The 21,775-nt window shown below is 48.6% G+C and overlaps 2 protein-coding genes across 2 annotated transcripts; both read left to right on the forward strand.

The window, feature by feature from the left end:
- The first annotated feature begins 366 nt into the window (after positions 1 to 366).
- nagk (N-acetylglucosamine kinase) lies at positions 367 to 15,721 on the forward strand. The gene is made up of 10 exons (XM_088638872.1): positions 367 to 424; positions 2,162 to 2,246; positions 2,705 to 2,803; positions 3,602 to 3,743; positions 5,445 to 5,555; positions 6,048 to 6,160; positions 6,660 to 6,747; positions 9,911 to 10,008; positions 11,532 to 11,610; positions 12,564 to 15,721. The coding sequence occupies exons 1-10, from the start codon at positions 396 to 398 to the stop codon at positions 12,746 to 12,748; spliced, it is 1,029 nt and encodes a 342-aa protein (XP_088494998.1). The 5' UTR covers positions 367 to 395; the 3' UTR covers positions 12,749 to 15,721.
- On the forward strand, positions 15,460 to 21,775 carry LOC148679036 (uncharacterized). The gene is made up of 8 exons (XM_088638859.1): positions 15,460 to 15,599; positions 16,698 to 16,829; positions 17,510 to 17,590; positions 18,548 to 18,971; positions 19,909 to 20,049; positions 20,405 to 20,528; positions 20,954 to 21,146; positions 21,550 to 21,775. Exons 1-8 carry the CDS (start codon positions 15,576 to 15,578, stop codon positions 21,604 to 21,606), a joined length of 1,176 nt encoding a protein of 391 aa, XP_088494985.1. The 5' UTR covers positions 15,460 to 15,575; the 3' UTR covers positions 21,607 to 21,775.

The raw sequence follows: 21,775 nt of genomic DNA on the forward strand, positions 1-21,775 counted from the left end.
CTCATGGAGAACAAGCTGGGGTATGTGAAAAGATAAATTCCTAACGCAAGAAATTGTATATGGCCAATAAAGTGATCTTATATTCAGCATTCTTAAGTAAATCATCAAACCACTTAAAGTCACAATAATACATCTCCCAGAACATTTATAATTTATAATATTTCCAAATTATATATATTTTTTTAAAATCACAGCTCTTGTGGTTGGTGTCAAGGTGGAGCAGTGGTTTGTAATGCTGTCTTACAGGGCTGGGGTCCTGGGGTGCTGTCTGTGTGGAGTCTGTATGCTCTACCTGTGCTCCCAGAGTTTAAAGGCGTGTTGATCGGTTAGCCGGCCTGGCTGTGTGCGCTCTGCGGAGGGGCCGGCTGACGTCACATGACGGAACCCGGAAGACCATGGAGGCTGTGTATGGAGGAGTGGAGGGGTGAGACTCGGAAAAACAAAATTACGAAAAACGGCTTGTTGGAAGGCTGCATTTTAAACTAGTTTATTTGTTTATTTTCGGATGAGTGAACTGTATCGAAGTTTCATTCGGTGATGAGTTGTCTCGCTTGGTTCGTTGTTAAATCACACATAAATAGCTACTGTACTTAAACAATTACGTTCCGCAGACGTTGTGGAGAATAATGCAATTTGCAAATCGCATAAAAGCACTGTCAAAACTTTCCTTTTCTTTTCTTAAAAACTTTTTTCGCACTAAGCTGACCAGTGTTTTGAAACGTTGCAGTATTTGTCCCCTTAACTAATGAAAAATAAGATACTGTCTAATGATAACAGAACGTTTAATTATGAGTTTTAAAAAAGTGTCTCGTTTTTCAAGAAACGAACAGATATGTTTTTATTAATTCCAAAAGGTTGTGGTTATTTTTGCTTGCCAAAGGTCGGTGAAGAAGGCTCGGTTTAATTTCAGTTCCTCGTCCTGTTTCCTGAACTGTGTTTCACATGATGATTTGGTCTTATTTTTTCACTGCATACAGATCACAGATCGTCAAAAGAAACTTCTCACTTCTCACATTTACATTATGTTTTTTTTCCAAACTAAAGGTCCGGAACTTGGATATTGTTTGGATGTTTTTGTCGTCGCTTTGATTAATTGATCATCAGTCATGATCATGATACACTCTTGTGAATTTATTGAACAAAAAAGTCACTTCATTAGTGAGTGTTGAACAGGTGATTAAAACTCAGAAAGGGACCAACATTAAGACAATGAAGCCTTCATCCTATCAGTATATTGTTGGAAGGTCTTCCTTAGCTGTGAACTAGTGTGTGTGTTGAGCAGACTGACGGACGACCTGCAGGGTGAGACGCTCGTTCAGACCCAAGAGAGTAACTGCTGGCCACCTGACTCCAGTTGATCAGGTCCCTGGATGACACTTGCTGTTGTCTGTTGTTGCTGCTGTTCTTGCGAGACGGAAGCGTGACCAGTTGTGCCGTGGATGTCCTGCCTTAAATCCCAATCAGGATCCCTGGGCAGTGATTTTTTTTCCTGGTCCTGGAGCTTAACACCAGGTTTTATAATGCTCAGTGAGTGAACTGTGGTGCAATGGCCCCTTTCAGTGAAGGATCAGATAAGATCACTTTATTGGACATATAAATTGCTTGCATTAGCAATTTCTCTTTTCACAGACCCCAGCTTGCTCTCCATGAGACACACAGACAGGGAGGGAAGCTGGGGGTCAGAGCGCAGGGTCAGCCATTTATACGGCGCCCCTGGAGCAGCTGGGGTGAAGGGCCTTGCTCAGGGGCCCAACGGAGTAGGATTCCTCTGCCGGCTGCGGGATACGAACCGGCAACCTTCCAGCCACAGGCGCAGATCCTGAGCCACAGAGCCACCGCCCCGCCCCCCAAAAAATGGATTTGGATTCATATCAAGTCATTAAGGGTGCAGCTGGAACAGAAGCCAGAAGATACAATTAGCCCAGTAGAGCTGTGATCGGACCAGGAATTGGATGATTCCTGCCTGCTGGGTAGCATCCTCACAGCCCTGCAGGGGGACAGAGGGGCCCTGTGCCCGGATTAAGGAGAGGGGTGCTTCAGTCCAGTCCCCGGCCAGCAGTGAGCCCAGGATCCGGTGTGAGATCTCTGATGCAGGCGTGTGCTGCGTGTGCTGTGTTGTCTTTCTCCTCCTCCTGCTGACCTGCGTGTCCTGTCTTCCCAGCGGAGGGACGCACTCCAGAGCGGTGCTGGTCTCCGCGGCCGGCCGGATCCTGGCGGAGACGGAGGGGCCCTGCACCAATCACTGGGTAGGGGGGCACCAGCGGGCGGCGGGGGCGGGGGCCTGTGGCCGTGAAGAGGGGTCTTCGCTTCACCACACGCGATTGTGGAAGAAAACTGCAACACTTGCAGAAAGTGAATTAACGCAAGGAATGTTGGTAAAAAAAATACTAAAAGCCCCGGGCAGCAACTGCCACATGCTTTCTGCTGCTGTGTCCAGGGGTGAGAGAAAACACTGCAATTTGGTTAAATCCCTCCCCACACACATTTAAAAGAACAGAATATTGTCCTCAGAATTGCTTCATTCTTTGGGCCCATGGTATAATCGGCCATCTACATAACCGTCTGCACCAGGCCCTGCTGATTACATTTCCTCGTCTCTGCCTGAAGAGGCAGGGCTCAGTGTGGGACAGAGGCTTACACGTTTCCCTCCCGGAGGTCCAGGTGGGGGTGTGTCTGTGTGTGATGAAGGCCTGTTGTGTTCCAGCTGGTTGGCACAGAGAAGTGTCTGGAGGCCATCAACGACATGGTGCAGAGGGCCAAGGTCCAGGCCGGGCTCGACCCTGGGACGCCACTGCCCTCCCTGGTAAGGACCAGTGTTCAGACCACGCTGGGCCACAGTCGCGATCGGCTCACCGTCGTGTTCAGCCAACAGGTTTCGACCTGCTGTGCTGGCGGCATTTGTTTTCAATATTGGCTTTACCTGGTGTCATGAAGAGTTTGTCAGCCCTGTTTGCTGGGAACACTTTCTGAACAGGACCCCTCAGGGACGGCCTGTGGAGACAGGCTTGTATTCCTCCAGAGTTGGGCACATGGGAAAGAGGTGTATCCCTTCTGTGTTGAGTGTAGTTGCTTCTTTCAGGTCATTTCTTTGACCTGTGCCTTTTGCTCTGGTTGAAATCCTCCTTGAACAGAACAGAAGAAGGGGAAACTGGCTGTGAGTGAGATGTCACAGGTGTGCACCAAGGAGTGTAACAGTGGAAGCTAAAGAGGAAAGCTGGAGCTCTATAGGAGCCCTAGATATGCTAATTTGAAGACTTTGTAAATGATAAGCTGTTTCAATTAACTTTTGACCTCAAGAGGTTTCTGTGCAGCTTGCTTTGCACTGCTGTTCCTGATGCAGTGACTGTATCTGCTTTCTGTGACTGTAAAGTTAGGGGGTGAATGTTCTGTGTTCTTTCTCCTTTTGAAACTCAGCATAATTGCTGGTAATTTATTAGTTAAAAGGACATCCCAGGATCAAAGGGCAGGAGGTGTGGAGTTATGGAGAAATTGTACTCATTTGAAAGCCTGCAGGGATGGGTCTGAAGGTGTGTCCTTCGGGAAGCGTAGGGATCCGGGGGGGCACGCGCGAGGTACTGACAGCCCTGCGCTCTGCCTGCAGGGCATGTCTCTGAGTGGGGGGGAGCAGCCCGAGGCCATCCTGAAGCTGATCGCCCAGATGGAGGACCAGTTCCCCCAGCTGAGCCGCAGCTACAACATCACCACCGATGCCATCGGTGCCATGGCCACTGCCAGCCAGCAGGGTAGGACACTGCGGCGCTGTGGCACACTCACACGGGGCGGGGACAAAGACTGCGCTGCGCCTGATGCCCAGTGTTATCGCTGTGTGGACGCTGTGTCCAGTGTTATCGCCCTGCGAGCGCTGCGCCTGATGCCCAGTGTTATTGCCCTGTGAGCGCTGTGCCTGATGCCCAGTGTTATCGCTGTGTGGACGCTGTGTCCAGTGTTATCGCCCTGCGAGCGCTGCGCCTGATGCCCAGTGTTATTGCCCTGCGAGCGCTGCGCCTGATGCCCAGTGTTATTGCCCTGTGAGCGCTGTGCCTGATGCCCAGTGTTATCGCTGTGTGGACGCTGTGTCCAGTGTTATCGCCCTGCGAGCGCTGCGCCTGATGCCCAGTGTTATTGCCCTGCGAGCGCTGCGCCTGATGCCCAGTGTTATTGCCCTGCGAGCGCTGTGCCTGATGCCCAGTGTTATCGCTGTGTGGACGCTGTGTCCAGTGTTATCGCCCTGCGAGCGCTGTGCCTGATGCCCAGTGTTATCGCTGTGTGGACGCTGTGTCCAGTGTTATCGCCCTGCGAGCGCTGCGCCTGATGCCCAGTGTTATCGCCCTGCGAGCGCTGCGCCTGATGCCCAGTGTTATCGCCCTGCGAGCGCTGCGCCTGATGCCCAGTGTTATTGCCCTGCGAGCGCTGTGCCTGATGCCCAGTGTTATCGCCCTGCGAGCGCTGTGTCCAGTGTTATCGCCCTGTGAGCGCTGCGCCTGATGCCCAGTGTTATCGCCCTGTGAGCGCTGCGCCTGATGCCCAGTGTTATCGCCCTGCGAGCGCTGTGTCCAGTGTTATCGCCCTGCGAGCGCTGTGTCCAGTGTTATCGCCCTGCGAGCGCTGCGCCTGATGCCCAGTGTTATCGCCCTGCGAGCGCTGTGCCTGATGCCCAGTGTTATCGCCCTGCGAGTGCTGTGTCCAGTGTTATCGCCCTGCGAGGGCTGCGCCTGATGCCCAGTGTTATCGCCCTGCGAGCGCTGCGCCTGATGCCCAGTGTTATCGCCCTGCGAGCGCTGTGCCTGATGCCCAGTGTTATCGCCCTGCGAGCGCTGTGCCTGATGCCCAGTGTTATCGCCCTGCGAGCGCTGTGCCTGATGCCCAGTGTTATCGCCCTGCGAGTGCTGTGTCCAGTGTTATCGCCCTGCGAGCGCTGTGCCTGATGCCCAGTGTTATCGCCCTGCGAGTGCTGTGTCCAGTGTTATCGCCCTGCGAGGGCTGCGCCTGATGCCCAGTGTTATCGCCCTGCGAGCGCTGTGCCTGATGCCCAGTGTTATCGCCCTGCGAGCGCTGTGCCTGATGCCCAGTGTTATCGCCCTGCGAGCGCTGCGCCTGATGCCCAGTGTTATCGCCCTGCGAGTGATGTGTCCAGTGTTATCGCCCTGCGAGGGCTGCGCCTGATGCCCAGTGTTATCGCCCTGCGAGCGCTGTGCCTGATGCCCAGTGTTATCGCCCTGCGAGTGCTGTGTCCAGTGTTATCGCCCTGCGAGGGCTGCGCCTGATGCCCAGTGTTATCGCCCTGCGAGCGCTGCGCCTGATGCCCAGTGTTATCGCCTTATGAGCGCTGTGTCCAGTGTTATCGCCCTGCGAGCGCTGCGCCTGATGCCCAGTGTTATCGCCCTGCGAGCGCTGTGCCTGCTGATTGGTGTTGTATACAGTCATGTGTCTGTGTGGTGTTACAGGGGGTGTGGTGCTGATCGCGGGCACAGGCTCTAACTGCAAGTTGGTGAACCCTGATGGGACGGAGGTGGGCTGTGGCGGCTGGGGGCACCTGATGGGCGACGAGGGCTCAGGTAAAACACTCCGGCCTCTCGCTGACCTCTCTCTGTAACGTCCGTAGAGTTTCAGAACAGACAAGCATTTCTCAGCATTTGCTTTGTGAACAGCTGTTTTTTAGCACATTGTTCTGTACTACCCCACATTTCAATATTGTGAGGTATAGATAACACATTTCCTGAATTTGCACAAGTATTGTACGCTGCTGGGGCGGCGGTGGCGGGGGGTTGCAGTCTCCACATTGCCAGCCCAGTTCATGTGGACGTTCTGGGTTTGTTTGTGAAACAGGCAGGTGGGATTCAGGACCTATCGGCTGCTTGCAGTCCAGTGAGCAAGATGGCCTCCTGCTCTTTGTGACCTTACGGTGCTTCTGGTTGCTGAGGGGCTTCTCTGCGTATCTGCTGCGGGCATGCAGGGACCTCAAGGGAGCCATCTGGCCAGCAGACTGCTGTCTGAAGCTCCTGAGAGCTCATTCCTGACTCGGCTGCTGCCTCCCTCTCTTCCCTCAGCCTACTGGATTGCACACCTGGCTGTGAAAACTGTGTTCGACGCCTATGACAACCTGGTCCCGCCCCCGCACGATGTCACCTACATCAAGCGAGCCATGATGGAGTACTTCCAGGTGAGAGTGAGGTCAGGCATCCCCTGCCCACCCCACTCTGCGCTTCTACAGGTGTTCTGTCAGAGGACTCCAACAACAACAGAGGACCCCAAGAACTCCCAGTAGAAAGTGGTATCAGGGGGTACCTCACTCCCCACAACAGAGGACCCCAAGAACCCCCAGTAGAAAGCAGTATCTGGGGGTCTTGGACAGTGTCTGCAGGTGTGTGACACCAGGAGAGGCAGTGCTGAGTGACAGTGTTTTCATCTCTCCCTCGGGTTATTTTGTTGCAGCTGCATTGCTAGTTAAACCTAGGCACCTTGCACACTACTGCACTGGGGCAGGAGAAGCTGTATCTCAGTAAAGGCTTACAGAACACTCTGGCCTGTTGCTAATGAAGAGCAGTGCATTGAGTCTCACTGCTCCTGCACAGAGCAGAAGGATGGTGACGCGGTCAGACAGCTGATTGTCCGCTGAGCCTCGGGAGCTCTGCCGTAGCTCTGACCTCTGTCTTCCTCAGGTGACGGATCTGATGGGGATGCTTTCCCACTTGTACAGGACCTTCCAGAAGTCATTCTTCGCGGGGTTCTGCCGAAACCTGGCCCAAGGTACAGTGAGCCGGCCCTGCGCCCTTTTCCTTCGTTTCTAGGGTTGTGCCAGTTGCTAACTGTACTCTTGTCAAATGCCTTACCTCCCCCTCTCTGTGCGTGGCGAGGCATGGGGTCTAAACAAAAAGTCCCCAAACCGTTTTTTTAATTATAATTATTACTGATGTTCTTCTAAATTGCACAAGCTTTTTTGTGTCCTCATGTGGCGGAGCGGTGGCCCTGTGGCTCAGGCTCTGCCCCTGTGGCTGGAAGGTTGCCGGTTCGTATCCTGCGGCCTGTAGAGGAATCCTACTCTGTTGGGCCCCTGAGCAAGGCCCTTCACCCCAACTGCTCTAGGGGTGCTGTATAAATGGCTGATCCTGCACTCTGACCCCCAGCTTCTCTCCCTGTCTGTGTGTCTCATGGACAGCAAGCTGGGGTATGTGAAAAGACAAATTCTTAATACAAGAAATTGTATATGGCCAATAAAGCGATCTTTTTATTACTGGGCTGTGCCATGTGTCATGCAGGCTGGCTCTGCTTTATAAGCTGCAATTGGACAGACAAGCCAAACTGATCACTTGCAGAGACAGGAGGTCCTGCGGTGCTTTAAAGCTGAGCATGCAGCAGCAAAGAAGTCCCAAGAGATGTTACTTTGTACCTCAGAGACTGGAGTGTGTGAGCGCATGATACAGATGCCACAGCAGCAACAATTCCTTACAGTGCATCAGCTACACAATAGAATCTGCACAGCCTTGCCACACTAGTAAAAAGCACTACAGGAGTCAAATGCCATGTGGATCGTGTGGAAGTTTGATAGGAATGGGAAGCTTCTATGGGAATTTGATTGGTATAGGACAGTGGTTCTCAAACTTTTTGGACCAAGTACCACCCCTTATCCAACCAAAGCATCCAAGTACCACCTACAAGTCATCATCTCATAGGAACCCCAGCAATTCTCAATGACCAACATGAGCGCGCGTGCACACACACTCACACATACATATAATAAACATTATAATAATAAACTTTATTTGATATAGCACCTTTAAAGGTGGCTTCTTAAAGTGTTTTATAGAAAAAAAAACAACAACAAATAAAAATAAAAAAGCACCATTTCAGTGAGAGGGGTGAGCCTGTTTAGTCGAGCAAAGCAGATGTGAATTAATTTTTCGAGCCTTCATACAATTCACAACAGTCTTAACAGATTTTAAATCGTCAGGCATTGTCTTGACGGCAAAGGTCTCGCGGTGGATGTTGCAATGAAACCATTAATTTCTGGAGCAACCTCTTTAATTCGTGCAACTACACCCCTGTGTCGGCTTGTCATTGCTCTAGCACCGTCTGTACAAACTCCGACACATTTTATCCAGTCGATGCCATTCTCTTCAATAAATTCATTCAGAAGCTGAAATATGTGCTCTCCTGTAGTTCCTGTTGGTAGCGGTTTACAGAACAGAAAGTCCTCACAGGACGTACCCTCAAACTCGTATCCAACGTTAACGAGCGAATTGGCCAAATCGACTACAGACTCATCTAATTGCAGTGAAAAACATCTGCTCATCTTAACGCGCGCTGTCAGCGTACTTTTGTACTTTTGTAATCCTTCATTTCAATAATTCTATGAATGACTGTGTCTTTCGGGGGGGGCAGCAGGTCGAGCTGTTCAGCAGCTTTTTCTCCACACATAATAGTGTGGGGCTTACCTGCTTTAGTAATCCGCAAGCTTGCATTTTTCCACATTTCTGTTTTTATTTCAGTGTTTATTTTAAGTATTTATTTCATGCGCATGGAAGAGAAACACAGAGACGCTCGGTGTATTTTTCTCAAATTAACTTAGAACAGTTCTTAAATATTTTTCTGTTATTTTTCATGCTTTCCTGTGCTCACAAGATTACTAGCGTTCATAGCACGCATTTCTATGCATTCCTGTGTTTACAACGTTGGCATTGTTCCAAAATCACGCACATTCTCCTTTCTCCCTATTTGCTGGAGATACAGTAGCTTTTTTTAAATACAATTGGTCGCTTGCATCCGTAGCACGCATTCCTATAGAGTGGTATAGAATTACAGAGTATCTCTTGTGTCCACTGAAGTATTAGCGCGCACTGTATCATAGTACGTAGGCTGCGTATTCGACACGTATAAAAATACAAGATATGAAAACCCGTCTGATTCATTCAGCGCACACGACACAGTTCCAGGGTCATTTGGCGTACCACCTGGCGGCACGCCATGTACCACTGCCGGTACGCGTACCACAGTTTGAGAACCACTGATAGGAGAATCGGCCGTGATTTTGTTATGGCAGACAGCAGTGGGGTGGTGGAAGGAGAAGTTAAACTGTGAAAGCAGCCTGACCGAGAGGCCACTACCTGTTATAGCTGTCTCTTCTCAGACCCCCATGCTGCTGCGATAAGGATAAACCCAGCTTTTTCTTCAGAGATAGGATCTCTTGGCTCGTGATGTGGTAGGCTGGATCCTGTGTGGGTCCAAGCATTGAAGACTGAGAGTCTTGATGTAGCTTTTATTACTAAAACTAAAGTATAATACTGCTGTTTTGAAATCGGTTCAACACGGATGTTCTGGGGCTTGAAGGACCATCCTGTTCTGACAGGCGGAAAGGGCTGAACCCTTTTAGGCTCAAACACAGAAGAGTACAAGGGGACCTGATTCGACATTTTAAAGTCCTCTTTTTGAAGGACATCTTCAGCATTAATGCTGAAACACAAACCGGAAAACTGCATGGAAGTGCATTTAAAGAACAGGAGGCACTTCTTTACCCAAAGTCTTGTGGGAGTCTGGACCAAGCTACCGAACCATGTTGGTGGCGCTGATAACCTGGCTTCCCTAAAGAAACGGCTGAATGAGATCGTTACTATATTATTAACTGCTCTCCAGTTTAGCCACCCTGGAAGTGTTGAGACTTGTCGTTGTTATATAATATGCAAGCAGCACAAGATGTGCACACCAGCTGACTTAAGTACAGATATTAAATAGTTTTGGTGGTGCAGCCACAAGGCCTTTGTCTGCTGTAACTGCCCCGAGCATGCTGCTGCCCCTCAGCTGTGTGTGGGAGTGGGGAGGAGTGTGTGCCTGTCTCCTGCCTTGCAGGTGCTCCTCGGCTGTCACAGGTGCAGTGGTCCGGCCGGCGGACTGACAGCGTGGCGTGTCTGTGTTCCAGGTGCTGAGGCAGGGGATCCGCTGTGCCTCTATGTGTTCAGCCAGGCCGGCCGGATCTTGGCTCAGCACGTGGTGGCTGTGCTGCCCAGAGCTCATGAGGTGAGCAGAGACGCCAGTACAGAACCGTCTCCCACAGTGTCCAGCTAGTGACATCTCCTTCCACACAGTGGGGGAAAATCGCAAGTTACTTCGGTAACTGGCGCCAACCAAATTAATGATTTGATGATCGCACTGTCAGTTTATCATTGGTCCTCTACAATGATCTCTGCATTGACATTTTGACATCGGAAGTTAATTTTATTTTTCACAGAAGATCCTGTGAAAAGGCAATTCTGCATTCATTAAACAAAAAAGACAAGTTACGTAGTCTTGAAAGGATGAAGATATCGGCTATAAAAGATTAAAGCAGTAAAATCACTTCGGATAATAATAAGAAAATCAGTTTAAAAATGTTTCCATCTGTATCAGATGTCCCTTTTACTTTGTAATTTAAAGAAAATTGTATTATATTTCAGAGCAATTTGTCATTATTTTTAACATTTCCAACATTAAAATATGAACTCCCAAATCTTTGCTGATTTATCTACAATACAAAATTCAGCTTCTGTATGTACTGGCATGTAATCCAAGCACGTTTTCAGCAAAAAAATGCAGACTTAAATTGGAATTATTCTAAAAACATAACATGTAACAGGGTAAGCATGTTGTGTTTTTGTCACTTTCTAGTGAAAATAAAATCCCCAAGAATCGCCAGTAAATTCGAAGCCCCAGCTGATAAGAGACATCTCATTTTAGTAGGCATGTATGCATCGCAGAATAACAGCTTCATTTCAGGCCACTGCAAAGCTGTTTGTGCAGTGTGAGTAACCCTGCACGGAACTCTCATTATTAAACATGAAACATCGACACGTCATCCCTGCAGACCTGTTGGGAATGGTCAGTGAAACCCGAACACGAGGGCACCAGTGGAAACTGTGGAAGAGTGTTTAAAACCTCTCTTAACTCAAAGGTTTGTGGAACAAGCTGCACAGCTGTGTTCCTGAAGCTGATACCCTGGTTTCTTTCAAGAAACGCCTGGATAAGATCCTCCTATCAATTAGCTGCCGACTGCCAGGAGAGACAGATGGAGTAGCCTCCTCTCATTCCTAACTCTTCTCATCGAAGGCTGGACTTGGGTGAAGTAATCTGTGACACCCATTATCTCTGAGGAGCACTGGCTTCTATAATTGAAGAAAAACAAAACAAAGGTTAAAAAAAACTTCCCTGTAACATTAGCACAACCTCTGTGGCTGAGAATGGGCGTGCAAGCAACCCGATTTTTATTGTCATTCCGTACCTGCTGTACTGCCAATAAAATAAACATGCTCACACATTCAGGTGTTAATGCCAGCTGATTCCAAACCGCTTGCCAGTTGGCTGCGTTGATTGACTAGCATGTGCTAGAGGCTTGAGAGATTTACAAATAGAAGAATAATGTTTGATGCATAGATCAGTTGTTGCACCACTGCCCTGTTTTTAGTGTGACCATTTTGTAGCTGACCACATGATCCTACCCAGCATGAGACAAAAACTCACCAGGATGTTCTGACTTCTCTCTGCCCGTGTCCCGTGTGTTGTGCCAGAGCCTGTTCCGGGGGGACAGGGGACTCCCCATTCTGTGTGTGGGCTCCGTATGGAAGAGCTGGGAGCTCCTGAAGCCAGGTGAGTCTCCAGAGGCCTCAGGGATCCCTGGGGTCCATCACACAGGCCAGAGTTGCAGTGGAGCTGGGCAGTTAAACCAGTGGGTAACTGACAGCAGATTAATCTACACAGTCGCAGACAACACATGGACACAGTTCCTCCGACACAAGGCTGATTTATTAAATCAAATTTATTGCATCATACTTATCCATGATATCTTCTCAGAGGTGATTCATCGCAGCGACAGTTGTAAGTACTCCAGGTGAATTAGAGGGGGGGTCACCAACATGTACGTCTACTACATTTTCTCTTTACATCAGGTGTATTTCATCCTTAGCAGACGTTCAGAATTTATACAGAATAAAAGATCAGAAAAACTGTAAGAAGTTTTTGGTCCCCTTTTCACTTTGGGAGAGGTAAGCAGACACGTTAAAATAACCACGGCTCTTCAGTCAAGAACAGGGACTGACTTCCTTTGAGAGTTTTGTTCCATTTCTTTCCAGTCCGTTTTTAATAATTAATTCAAGTGTTTGAAGGCAGTGGTGGCGAGTGCAGTGCTAAGTGGACTGGAGCTGTATAGTGAAAGTGCCGCTACTGGTGTAGGACTGAAAACTAAGATGGGGAAAGAGCTCATTTATAGTAGGTTAACCCTAGCTACTGCATCGCAGACAGGACTAGTGGAGAATTAGCAGAAATGCATGTGGGACAGAGCTGTGCTGCACTAAGAACTAGTCTAGAACTAGAGAAGGCATTGCAGATGCTGGGGTCACTGAGGAAGCATGCAGGTTGTGCTCTGGGAATGAGCTCAGTACTTATAAGAGCTGCTGCTTCTAGCAGTGAGCCTTACCCTGCTATGAAAGGCACTGGGGTCAGCACTAGCTCCAGGCAGGCAAACCAACATGAAAAGCGACAGAACGATGCCAGACAAGCCATGAAACATGAATGTCTTGTCACATTCTCCCTTTCTCGCTCAGGGTTCACGGAGGTCCTGGAGGGTGTGGCCAGCCAGTCCTTCTCTCGCTACAGCCTGCTGACGCTGCGTCACTCTTCTGCCCTGGGCGGTGCCAGCCTGGGGGCTAAAAGCGTGGGCATAACTCTGCCCCTGGATTACAAGGCAAATGCCAATGTATTCTACACACATACCTTCGCCTGCCAATGAGAGTGCAGTCCTGCACAGGGGAAGAGGTGGACTGCTGGACACTCCGCCCTGCTCCTGGGGTACAGCTTGGCCATGTCTCACTCCCCCCTTCACCCTTCCCGTGTGTCCCTTTCTACAAGACCTGCATTCTAGTCCTTTCCGCCTCCCTGATTACACCCAGCAGTAACGCCTCTCGTGAAGCATACAGGTTCTGTATAAACCACAGACGCAGTTTTGTTCAACTCAAATAATTGCAATCCTGCAGAACTGAGGCACAAGTTTTCTTGACGGAATCACTAGAAATCATAAAAAAGCTAACCAAATTACTGCATTATATTATTTAACTGCAGGAAATATTAAACTAAGAGATAAATCAAGAAACGGTAATATTCCTCCTATTGCAAGCAGAAAAACCTTGCTTGTTGGTCCGGGGTGCAGAGTAGATTCGGAGACACAGGTCAGGTCTTCGGTCATGGTTGAATGAGTCCCACAGTGCACTGCTGCATTCTGGTTCTGGGGGCAGCACCAGGACTGTTAATTCTTATTGAAACAGTTTCACCTTTTACCTCTGACTAGGGCTCGGTACTGCTCGTCTGTGATCGAGTCCTGGCTACAGCAGTGAGGAGCTGCTCTCGGCACATACGTGTGCTAAAATCCTAATATAAGGAGACAAAATTAAAACCATTTTCTTGTCGCCTGGTTTGATTTGGCTGAGTTAATTTGACAAGATCTCTGGCAAGACAATAATTCCATTCATATAGCCCCTTTCATCCCAAGGGATTCCAAAGCACTTCACAAAAAATAACCCCTTCACCCACCTCTGAAGTGCGGCCTTGCCTGACAGGCGTCACTCTGCCCCCACAGCCCCAAGACACCACAGAACAGGGGCACTAGGGCTCTCTGGGGTCTCATTCCTGCCCTGTGAGGAGTGTCGGGGTTCACAGTTGTGAGCCAGCGTGTGGAAAAAAAACCACAGCACATTCCAACTCAGCCAGCTATCGCGAAGATTTGCATGTTCAAATCAGGAAAAAGGCAAATACTGTTCTTACACTCCTGTGTGCTCACTTAATAAAACAGTAGCCCTTGAGTTTTTATTCCGTGCAGGTAGGAAATGCTTGGTGCCATCCTCGGTTTTAAACAAGGGGCTGTGCTCCTGGGGCTGGGAGGGAGAGTCCCCCCCTACAGCCAGCGCTCCAGCGTGACCTCCCCTCTTTCAGGGCGGAAGATCCTGGCAGCTGCTGAGCGGAGCGATTCTGTCCACGCCTCTCAGTGCCCGCACACCTGCTGTTTCCTCTAAACCAAAGGTTATAACAGCAGCTCTGTTGACAAATTCACTGTGTGGAGAGAGAAACATTTGAATGTGATGCAGGCATGAGAACACAGAAATAGCTCTGACTGTTCATCTTCATTCTATTGATATTTTGGCACACCGTCACCTGCATTCCCCACTCTGGCCTGCTGGTGGCACTGTCTCCTACGTGTTTCCAGTAATGCAAGTTTCCTGGCAATAGGGAGAAGTTGTGATATTTTAATTGAAGCTACATCTGAGTAAGCATTAAAATGTTTACATTATGGTATTTGTCATATTTATCTACAGTTTCACCCCTGCAATCAGTTTAAAACCATTGTATTAATCATCACAAAGCCTCTTACCTGTGCTGAGACTGAACTGTAATTAAAATGCAAATGACCTTTTATTGTCTATTATGTTAATTAATAGTTTTATCTTTTTTCATCAAATGTAATTAGATTAAGCATTTTCCAATGTTTTTATAGAACCAATATTACAAGATCTAATAAAAGTAAAATGATTTCTTAGGTACTAGGTCATCTTGAAAAGTTTTTGCAGTTGCTTGATAAATTTTGTCAGCAAAACTCCTTAAATCTCCGAATCAGGCTCTAGTGCTGTTAAGAGGTCTTCTTGGTTATTAAATTGCACTGAAGCTACACGTTGTCACAAACTCCCTATTGTGACTGTATCCAATTAAATATTTCATTGTTCTCTTTACTACTGCCCAGTCACCAGATTGCAGAATGTTATAAAATGCTGGACTGCAGTCCTCAGTTGTGCATCGAAGGTTTGAGGATACTGTTGAAGGAATTGCTGGGAACACCTGGCAAGATAATATTTTTGGTTTTGCAAAGTTCTGAAAATACATTGGGGGATATCCTTGAAGAAATATGAAAAATGTTTCTTGTTGGATTATAACTTGACTCTAGATTTTTGCTTCTGGGACAAAAATTGTGTTTTCCTGTTGTCAGAGGTAGAAAAATATGTTTAGAACTGTCAGAATTGCAGCCATAAAACAAATCACTAGAAACTGTTTAAAGATGGACAGGCCTCGTGTTTATATGTGGAAGGTCTCTATGAATGAAATGTATCACATGGAGAACGAATAATTCAGAGAATTAGAACTCAGCATCATATATTTGTAAAAAGGTGGTCAAAATGGGAAACATATAGAGTCTCTTTTTTTAGTAATGTGATATTTACAAAGCAGCAGACAATTTGAACTTGGGAAAAAATATTGCAGTTGTTTTTACACTCGGAACACAGCCCTGGAAGAGCTATGACATCATCAGAATCCATGGAATTCTGCCATCACACAGACTCCTGGTTCTGAGCATTATGATGTCATCAGTTCAGTGTTCAAAAACACCATCAGAACCTAACAACAGGCAGTGTGCTGGGAATTAAACAGAATTGCATACTTTGGATATCAAGGCACTTTTTCAGTTATGAACATTACTTAGTAGAAACAGGTTTCCTGATATAATTACAAGAAAAAGACAATTACGTTTTGCCTGTAATGGGAACACTTTATCATTAGAAAAATTATATTCTATAATGCAATCTTTGGCACAGATTAAGGTAAGACGATTATTATTGTTAATACAAATGTTAAATGATTTTTAAATACAATGTATAAATATATAATGTAGCTGTGCAAATGACTTGAAAATAAATTTTCACGACTTCATTTAGTAATACAATTGTGTGCCGATATTCTACTGATATTTGTGTTGCCATGTTTTAAGCCAACAATTCTCATGCTCTGTATTTCATCATAGAAAAGCTAAGCACTCACCAGAACATCCTTTTGGACAACATAAACCCTGCACAACAACACGTGTTAGCTTTAAGGCTGCGCAGAAATCAAGGATGTACAGTATCTGAGCTACTGTGGTCAATATAAATAAAAGATGCTGAATGACAAGCCTGACTTCTTCTCATCCAAACTTTTTTTGGATGTTTTTTATGATAATAGAAAACACAAGTTTTTTAGGTTTTGAGTGAATGTTTCTGCTCATAATTTATTATGTTAATTCATTTTTTATAACTTATATCATAACTTAAGTCAAAACATATCTGCTTATATATTGTAATATTGTAACTCCTGATTGTTTCTAAGATGTCCAAGACCTGCACAGTAGTGAATGTTTAGTAAACACCTCAGCAAGGTGGAGCTGAAGAGTCAGACTCGCCCTCCAAAGACCCTGGGTGAAGTTTAGATCTCAGCTTTTGATAAAAAGATATATGTTTAGTATACTAGAAAAATTGGGCTGTGATTATTCCCTCAGTAGATACTGTACAGAAAATGTTGTTACTTTCTGTGGCCGCAGAATGATTGTGTGATTTTTCTGGGGCTCTTTCCAGGTTCCTGTCTCTTCTCCCTTCCTAACTGCTGGTTTCACAAATGATCAGATCTCTGACAAGCCATAATTCAAAATAAATGAGCTCCAAAAGCATTTTGTAGTTAGCAGTCACTAAGCTGTACCTCAACCAAGACTTTCTAAGCAGCTTAGGTAGTTGATCCGAAATGCTCCCAAGTTACTCTTAGTTTAATAAAGGCCTCATCTTTAATGATTAAAGGTTGAGGTGCTTCAAAACACAAAATTAACTCTAAATCTGAGTGAGGAAATACATGCCGTCCTGTGGCCCTGTGACTCTGCGCTCTCCCCTCTCCAGTCTCAGCGACACCGAAAGGGGTACCAAACCTCCTACATGGCTGACTACAAGCCCCCGAGCGAGCGCGGCCCGCGCCTGTACCGCCTCCACCCCCGCCCGCCTGGCAGACCAGCCACCAGCACGCCCAAAAAGGTACGCCCGCTCAGGAGGGGTCTAATCCACACCCCTTCCTCAGCCCACACTTCAGACGGGAAGTTCTGGCTCCCACACATGTAGCACCAGCATGGATGTGAATTCATACGAGAGGCTGAGAACTAAAAGACCTTGACTTCTGTCTTCTAGCAGCATGTGGCTGAACATCCATGGGTGCAAAAAGTTGGTCATAGCAGTAAAATGCTGTAAAATCCTTACAGTGCCTAGATCCTGGTCTACCTGTATAGTACCTATACTGTCTTTAAACAGCTCCTATCACTCGAGAACTGGACTCTTCCTATCCTGACTCAGGGATATCACAATCCACAAATTAAGTTTTCTACTAATACAGTGCTTGTATCTCCTGAATGTGGACAATGGACACTCTTTATATGGATTATAGCACTAATTGAATAATTGGTCCATATGTACATTAAACGGCAGAGCCTGGCATGCTGGCACACTACAGTGTGTAATTTGACAGTGCAGTGGGGGGTCTGTCAGTGTGTCCTGACTCAGTGCAGTGGGGGGTCTGTCAGTGTGTCCTGACTCAGTGCAGTGGGGGGGGTCTGTCAGTGTGTCCTGACACAGTGCAGTGGGGGGGGGTCTGTCAGTGTGTCCTGACACAGATCCTTGTTAGTCCATGCACTCTGGCTCAGTGCAGTGCTGACATGTTGCAGATGGAGGAGGAGTGGACTCAATATCAGCAGAAGCGCAGCAGGTCCTCCAGCAGTTCCTATAGCTCATCCACCTTTGCACAGGTAAGCTTTCCTGTTTGCTCCCTCATATAACCACTGGAAAATGTCTCGTGTAGCAAAAGTCTAATTTCTCTAACATGTAAGGCTATAGAAATAATGTTTCTGATAAAAGATTCATTCTCAGACTTAAAGCTGGTAGGCATTTAAGTAATGGGTGTATTTGGATTGAGAATCAGAGTACAGATAAGGATTTGATTACTAAGGTAAGGGATCGTATTTGGGATAATTAGTGGAGTACCACAGGGATCTATATTAGGACAGCTGTGAACTAGTCAAATCCACTGATTGTACCGAAATGTGTGAAGCTAATATAAGCAGGATTAGCAAACTCCAAAAGCAGGAAAACAAATTACAAAAGACAAAATTCAATAGGGGGAAAACACCTGGACAATGATGTTTAATGTAGACCAGCACAGAGAGCTATGTGTTGAGGTTTGGGAAGAGATGAAATTCTTGACATTTTGTCTCTGCTCTCTTCTGTACAAATACTCACCTGCTGTCCACATCTCTGTGCGTCTTTTTGAGCTCTTGGTTTGGTCTTGTAAGAGACAGACTTCTCTAGCACTCCTGCGCCTCATCGTCTTTCCATCTCAGGGATGTGACCTCTGTTCTCCTCCAGCCAGGACAGGAGTCTCCTTCTCTCCTCCTCTCAAACGACCGGCTCTATAACCTCACTCTCTCCCTGCTCCGGCCCTGCTGTCTGCTCCGTTCTTCCAGTTCTCCTGCTACCATCAACCCTCCCTGGAACCCTGATGAACCCCAGCTCTACTGCTCCTGCCTCTGCCGCTCCCTCCTCCCCCTCTCCAGCCCAGCCTGTCCTTGTGGTGTTGTCTTTCCTGTAGCCCCCCTAGTCGCTGACCTCCCCTCTCCCCGAGGTGCGACTGGATGCACTGTGGCTGTGGCAGTGGGTTCCCACTCAGCTGGTGTCTGACTCTTGCTCCCCCCTCTGCCTCTCCTCAGAAGGGGAAGAACCTGGTGGCAACGCTGCTGGAGAAGAGCCACACCCCCAGCAGCTGTGGCAGCCCCACCCTGGGGCCACAGCCAGGGGACCAGCCCAGAGGGACCCCCAGGGCACCCCTGCAGAGGAGCCCGGGAGGCCAGGTCCTGCTGGAAACCAAGCAAGCGCATCGCGGTGGGGAGAGACCAGGCAGTGGCCTCCTTCCTCCAGCCACTCCCCACGGCCCTCTGCACTGCTCTCCACCTTCTTCATCCTCCTCTCCCTCATCTTCACCAAGCCCCACGCCCCCACCCACACCCCCCTCAGCCCCCAGCTCGCCCCAGCCCGAGAAGCCAGCAGCAGCGCCCCCTGCAGCCCGCCAGCAGGAGCCCGTGACACCCGCCAGCCGGCTGCGCCTCGTCCCCAGCTCCAGCCCCAGCGAGGAAGGTAAGGCGGCTGCCGTGTGTAGGGAGGACCGGCGCGTGTCTTGATGTAGGCGTCGACAGTGAGAGACACTATCCCAGGCCTTTACAGAGCACGTCCCTGACAGAGTCTCTAACAGCGAACTGTAATTCACGAGAAACAGACATTCCAGTGCCGTCACTTCCCCCCAAGCAACCACCTAGTGAGTAATACACGGGCAGCTGTGATAGAGACACGCACCAGTAACCAACTACAACTGTACTGCAAACATGACGAGCTCCTGCTATGTTCTCAAGACATGAAGACTGCACCAATAGACTACTGCATTAGTGAGAAGGAAGAGTACATTTTGTTGGGTTTTACGATATGTAGACTTCTATGCTTTCAACCAGGCTTTACTAAATACCTACAATTAGTCAATAACTTACAGAAGCTTATTAGCGCCACAGAGAAAAAAATATTTTTTACATTTGACTGTTGGGATAGACGGTTTGTCATCTGTGTAACATTGGTGTACAAGGAAACCTGGTACAACCATCCAGACCCCTCAAGGACACTGACAAAGACAACCCAGCGCTCGCTTCAGAAGGCACAGTGAGGCACAAACCAGAGGACACAAGCAGAAACTAGCAGGAAGGGCGTTTAACACCGACACCCGGAGGCACTTAGTTTCACACAGGGTTGCGGGAGTCTGTCGGGAAGCCAATAGCCTTGTTTACATCAAGAAATGGCTGGATAAGAACCACAGATCAACAACGTACCGACAAGCACGAGGGCTAGATGGGCCTTTGGCCTTCATCCCGGTGTTCATCAGTGCTGCAGTGCCCAGTACACTGGGGGAGCTGTGCTTGGAAAACTGTACAATGGCATGGATATTAATAGATATTGGCACGACTCAATATTAAAACAATAAGAAAAGGTGAATAAGGAGTGGCGGCCGTAACGCTGTGTCTGTTTCCAGGGAGCGGGTGGGGCTCTCCTGCGCAGGGAGAGGGCGACACCTGGTCCTACGAGGCCTACCTCAAGGACTCCTGCCGCTCGGCCAAGCTGCAGTCGCTGCTCAACCGCCGCATCATGGAGCAATCCGTTGTGCTGCAGCAGGGTAAGGCACAGCCAGTCCTGGTGCTGGGGACTCTCTCTCCTGCCCCACTCAGTTACATCACTCGAACTGTAAATGACGCAATGATGAAACTGACTGAATTCTTTTCAGTTCAGTCAGATGCTGTTTGTAACTACTGCATTTCATTAGTAACTGGGTACCCCCAACTTGGGAGCAGAAACAGACCTGGGAGGGGTTCTCCCATCAAGCAACTTGTTAATTAAGGCCAAACGTGTTGATGGGTCGCAGGACTCTGCAGGACTACCTGTTCTAACAGGACAGGAACTTTATGACGCAAATTCAAAACCCAGCCTACTGTCGATTGAACGACCTGTGCTGTTGTGTGTCCCTGCTGCAGGGCTGCCCTTCGAGGGAGAGTCCATCTACAGAAGGTCTTTCCAGGCCTGGGAGGTGCCCGCGGTGCCCTTCAGAGCCAGCCAGCCCCGTCCCCAACCCTGCCTCGCGCTGACCTGGCAGTACTGGTACTGAGCACCACTGCTCGTCTCCGCTCGTGTCCGCCTGGAGCCCAGGGAAAGCAGGCTGTACAGGGCCAGGCGCTGCGTTACGTGATGATAAAGAGGTCTGGGAGGGAGGCAGATGGACTCTTCCGTGTTGCCTAGGCCGGGAGTTCCCAGAGGTCCACACACCTGGGCCTGAGCTCTTGCTGCTGAACCGTGAACCCTTAATTGACTTAATATCAGGCTTAACTTGAACTGTTTGATGTTTTTTTCTCTCTGAGCTCTTAGACATGTTGGACATGTTGGACATGTTTCGACCACATTGTATTTGGCAATGAATCCGATCAGGAAGTTAGTTCAATGAGGGCTTCAGTTCGGTGCTGGAATTAGGCTGGGCAGGACCGGCACCGGCACCTGGCTCAGACTGCTCCGTGCCCTCTGCTCCTCAGGAGGCCCTGGATGTCGGAGTACAACGACAAGTACGGGCAGCTGCTGCGCTCCTTCTCCTCGGGACAGCCCCGGGGCCGCGCGCTGAAGCCCACCGCCTCGCAGCCCCGCGTCGCCCTGGCGCCCCGCCCGCCCCGCCGCTCCCAGAACACGCACTACCTGACCGAGTACCAGGAGTCCTTCAGACCGTACAGGGTGAGCCCCGGCCTGCGGGGGGGCGCTCCTCCGGCCCACGTCCACCCTGATCACTTCCCATAACCCACTGCGAAGGCATCACATGAGCCCCCAGAAAATCCGCCTCGAGTTTCTACAGTGCACCCTACTGTCCCTTCCTGGGTGTCACTGCGGAATCAGTGACAATCAGGCCCGTTAAGCAATGTTGGAATTGCTCTGTGGGAGCAGAATCCTTCACTCAAGTTAACTGCAGCAAACCTTCCCTTAGCTCCTGTACTCATCACCTCTCCCGACACACAAAGGCACAAACACAACCAGCTTAGCTTCTGCAGTGTGCAGGATACGAACCAGGAGTTTGGCATTTTTGGCTTGGTATTGCTTTGAAAACATCCTCTGATAAAATCGTGTCTTTTTCTCACTCCAGGAACTCACCTCCAGACCCAGAAGCTGCCCAGGATACAGACTGAACCAGACAGCATGAGCCCCAGCTCACTGCTCTCCGCTTACCACCCCTCTCCACCACGTCTTCAAAAAGAACACAGAGAATCACGCGGGTTTTCTTTTCATTTACTGTCCCATCTTTTTTAGGGCTGAAGATGTATGACTTGCAGTGACATCCTATTGAAAAATACAAGCAATTTTGAAAATTT

The sequence above is a fragment of the Lepisosteus platostomus genome, chromosome 1 (genome assembly GCF_059453375.1).
Source record: "Lepisosteus platostomus isolate fLepPlt1 chromosome 1, fLepPlt1.hap1, whole genome shotgun sequence".
NCBI lineage: Eukaryota > Metazoa > Chordata > Actinopteri > Semionotiformes > Lepisosteidae > Lepisosteus > Lepisosteus platostomus.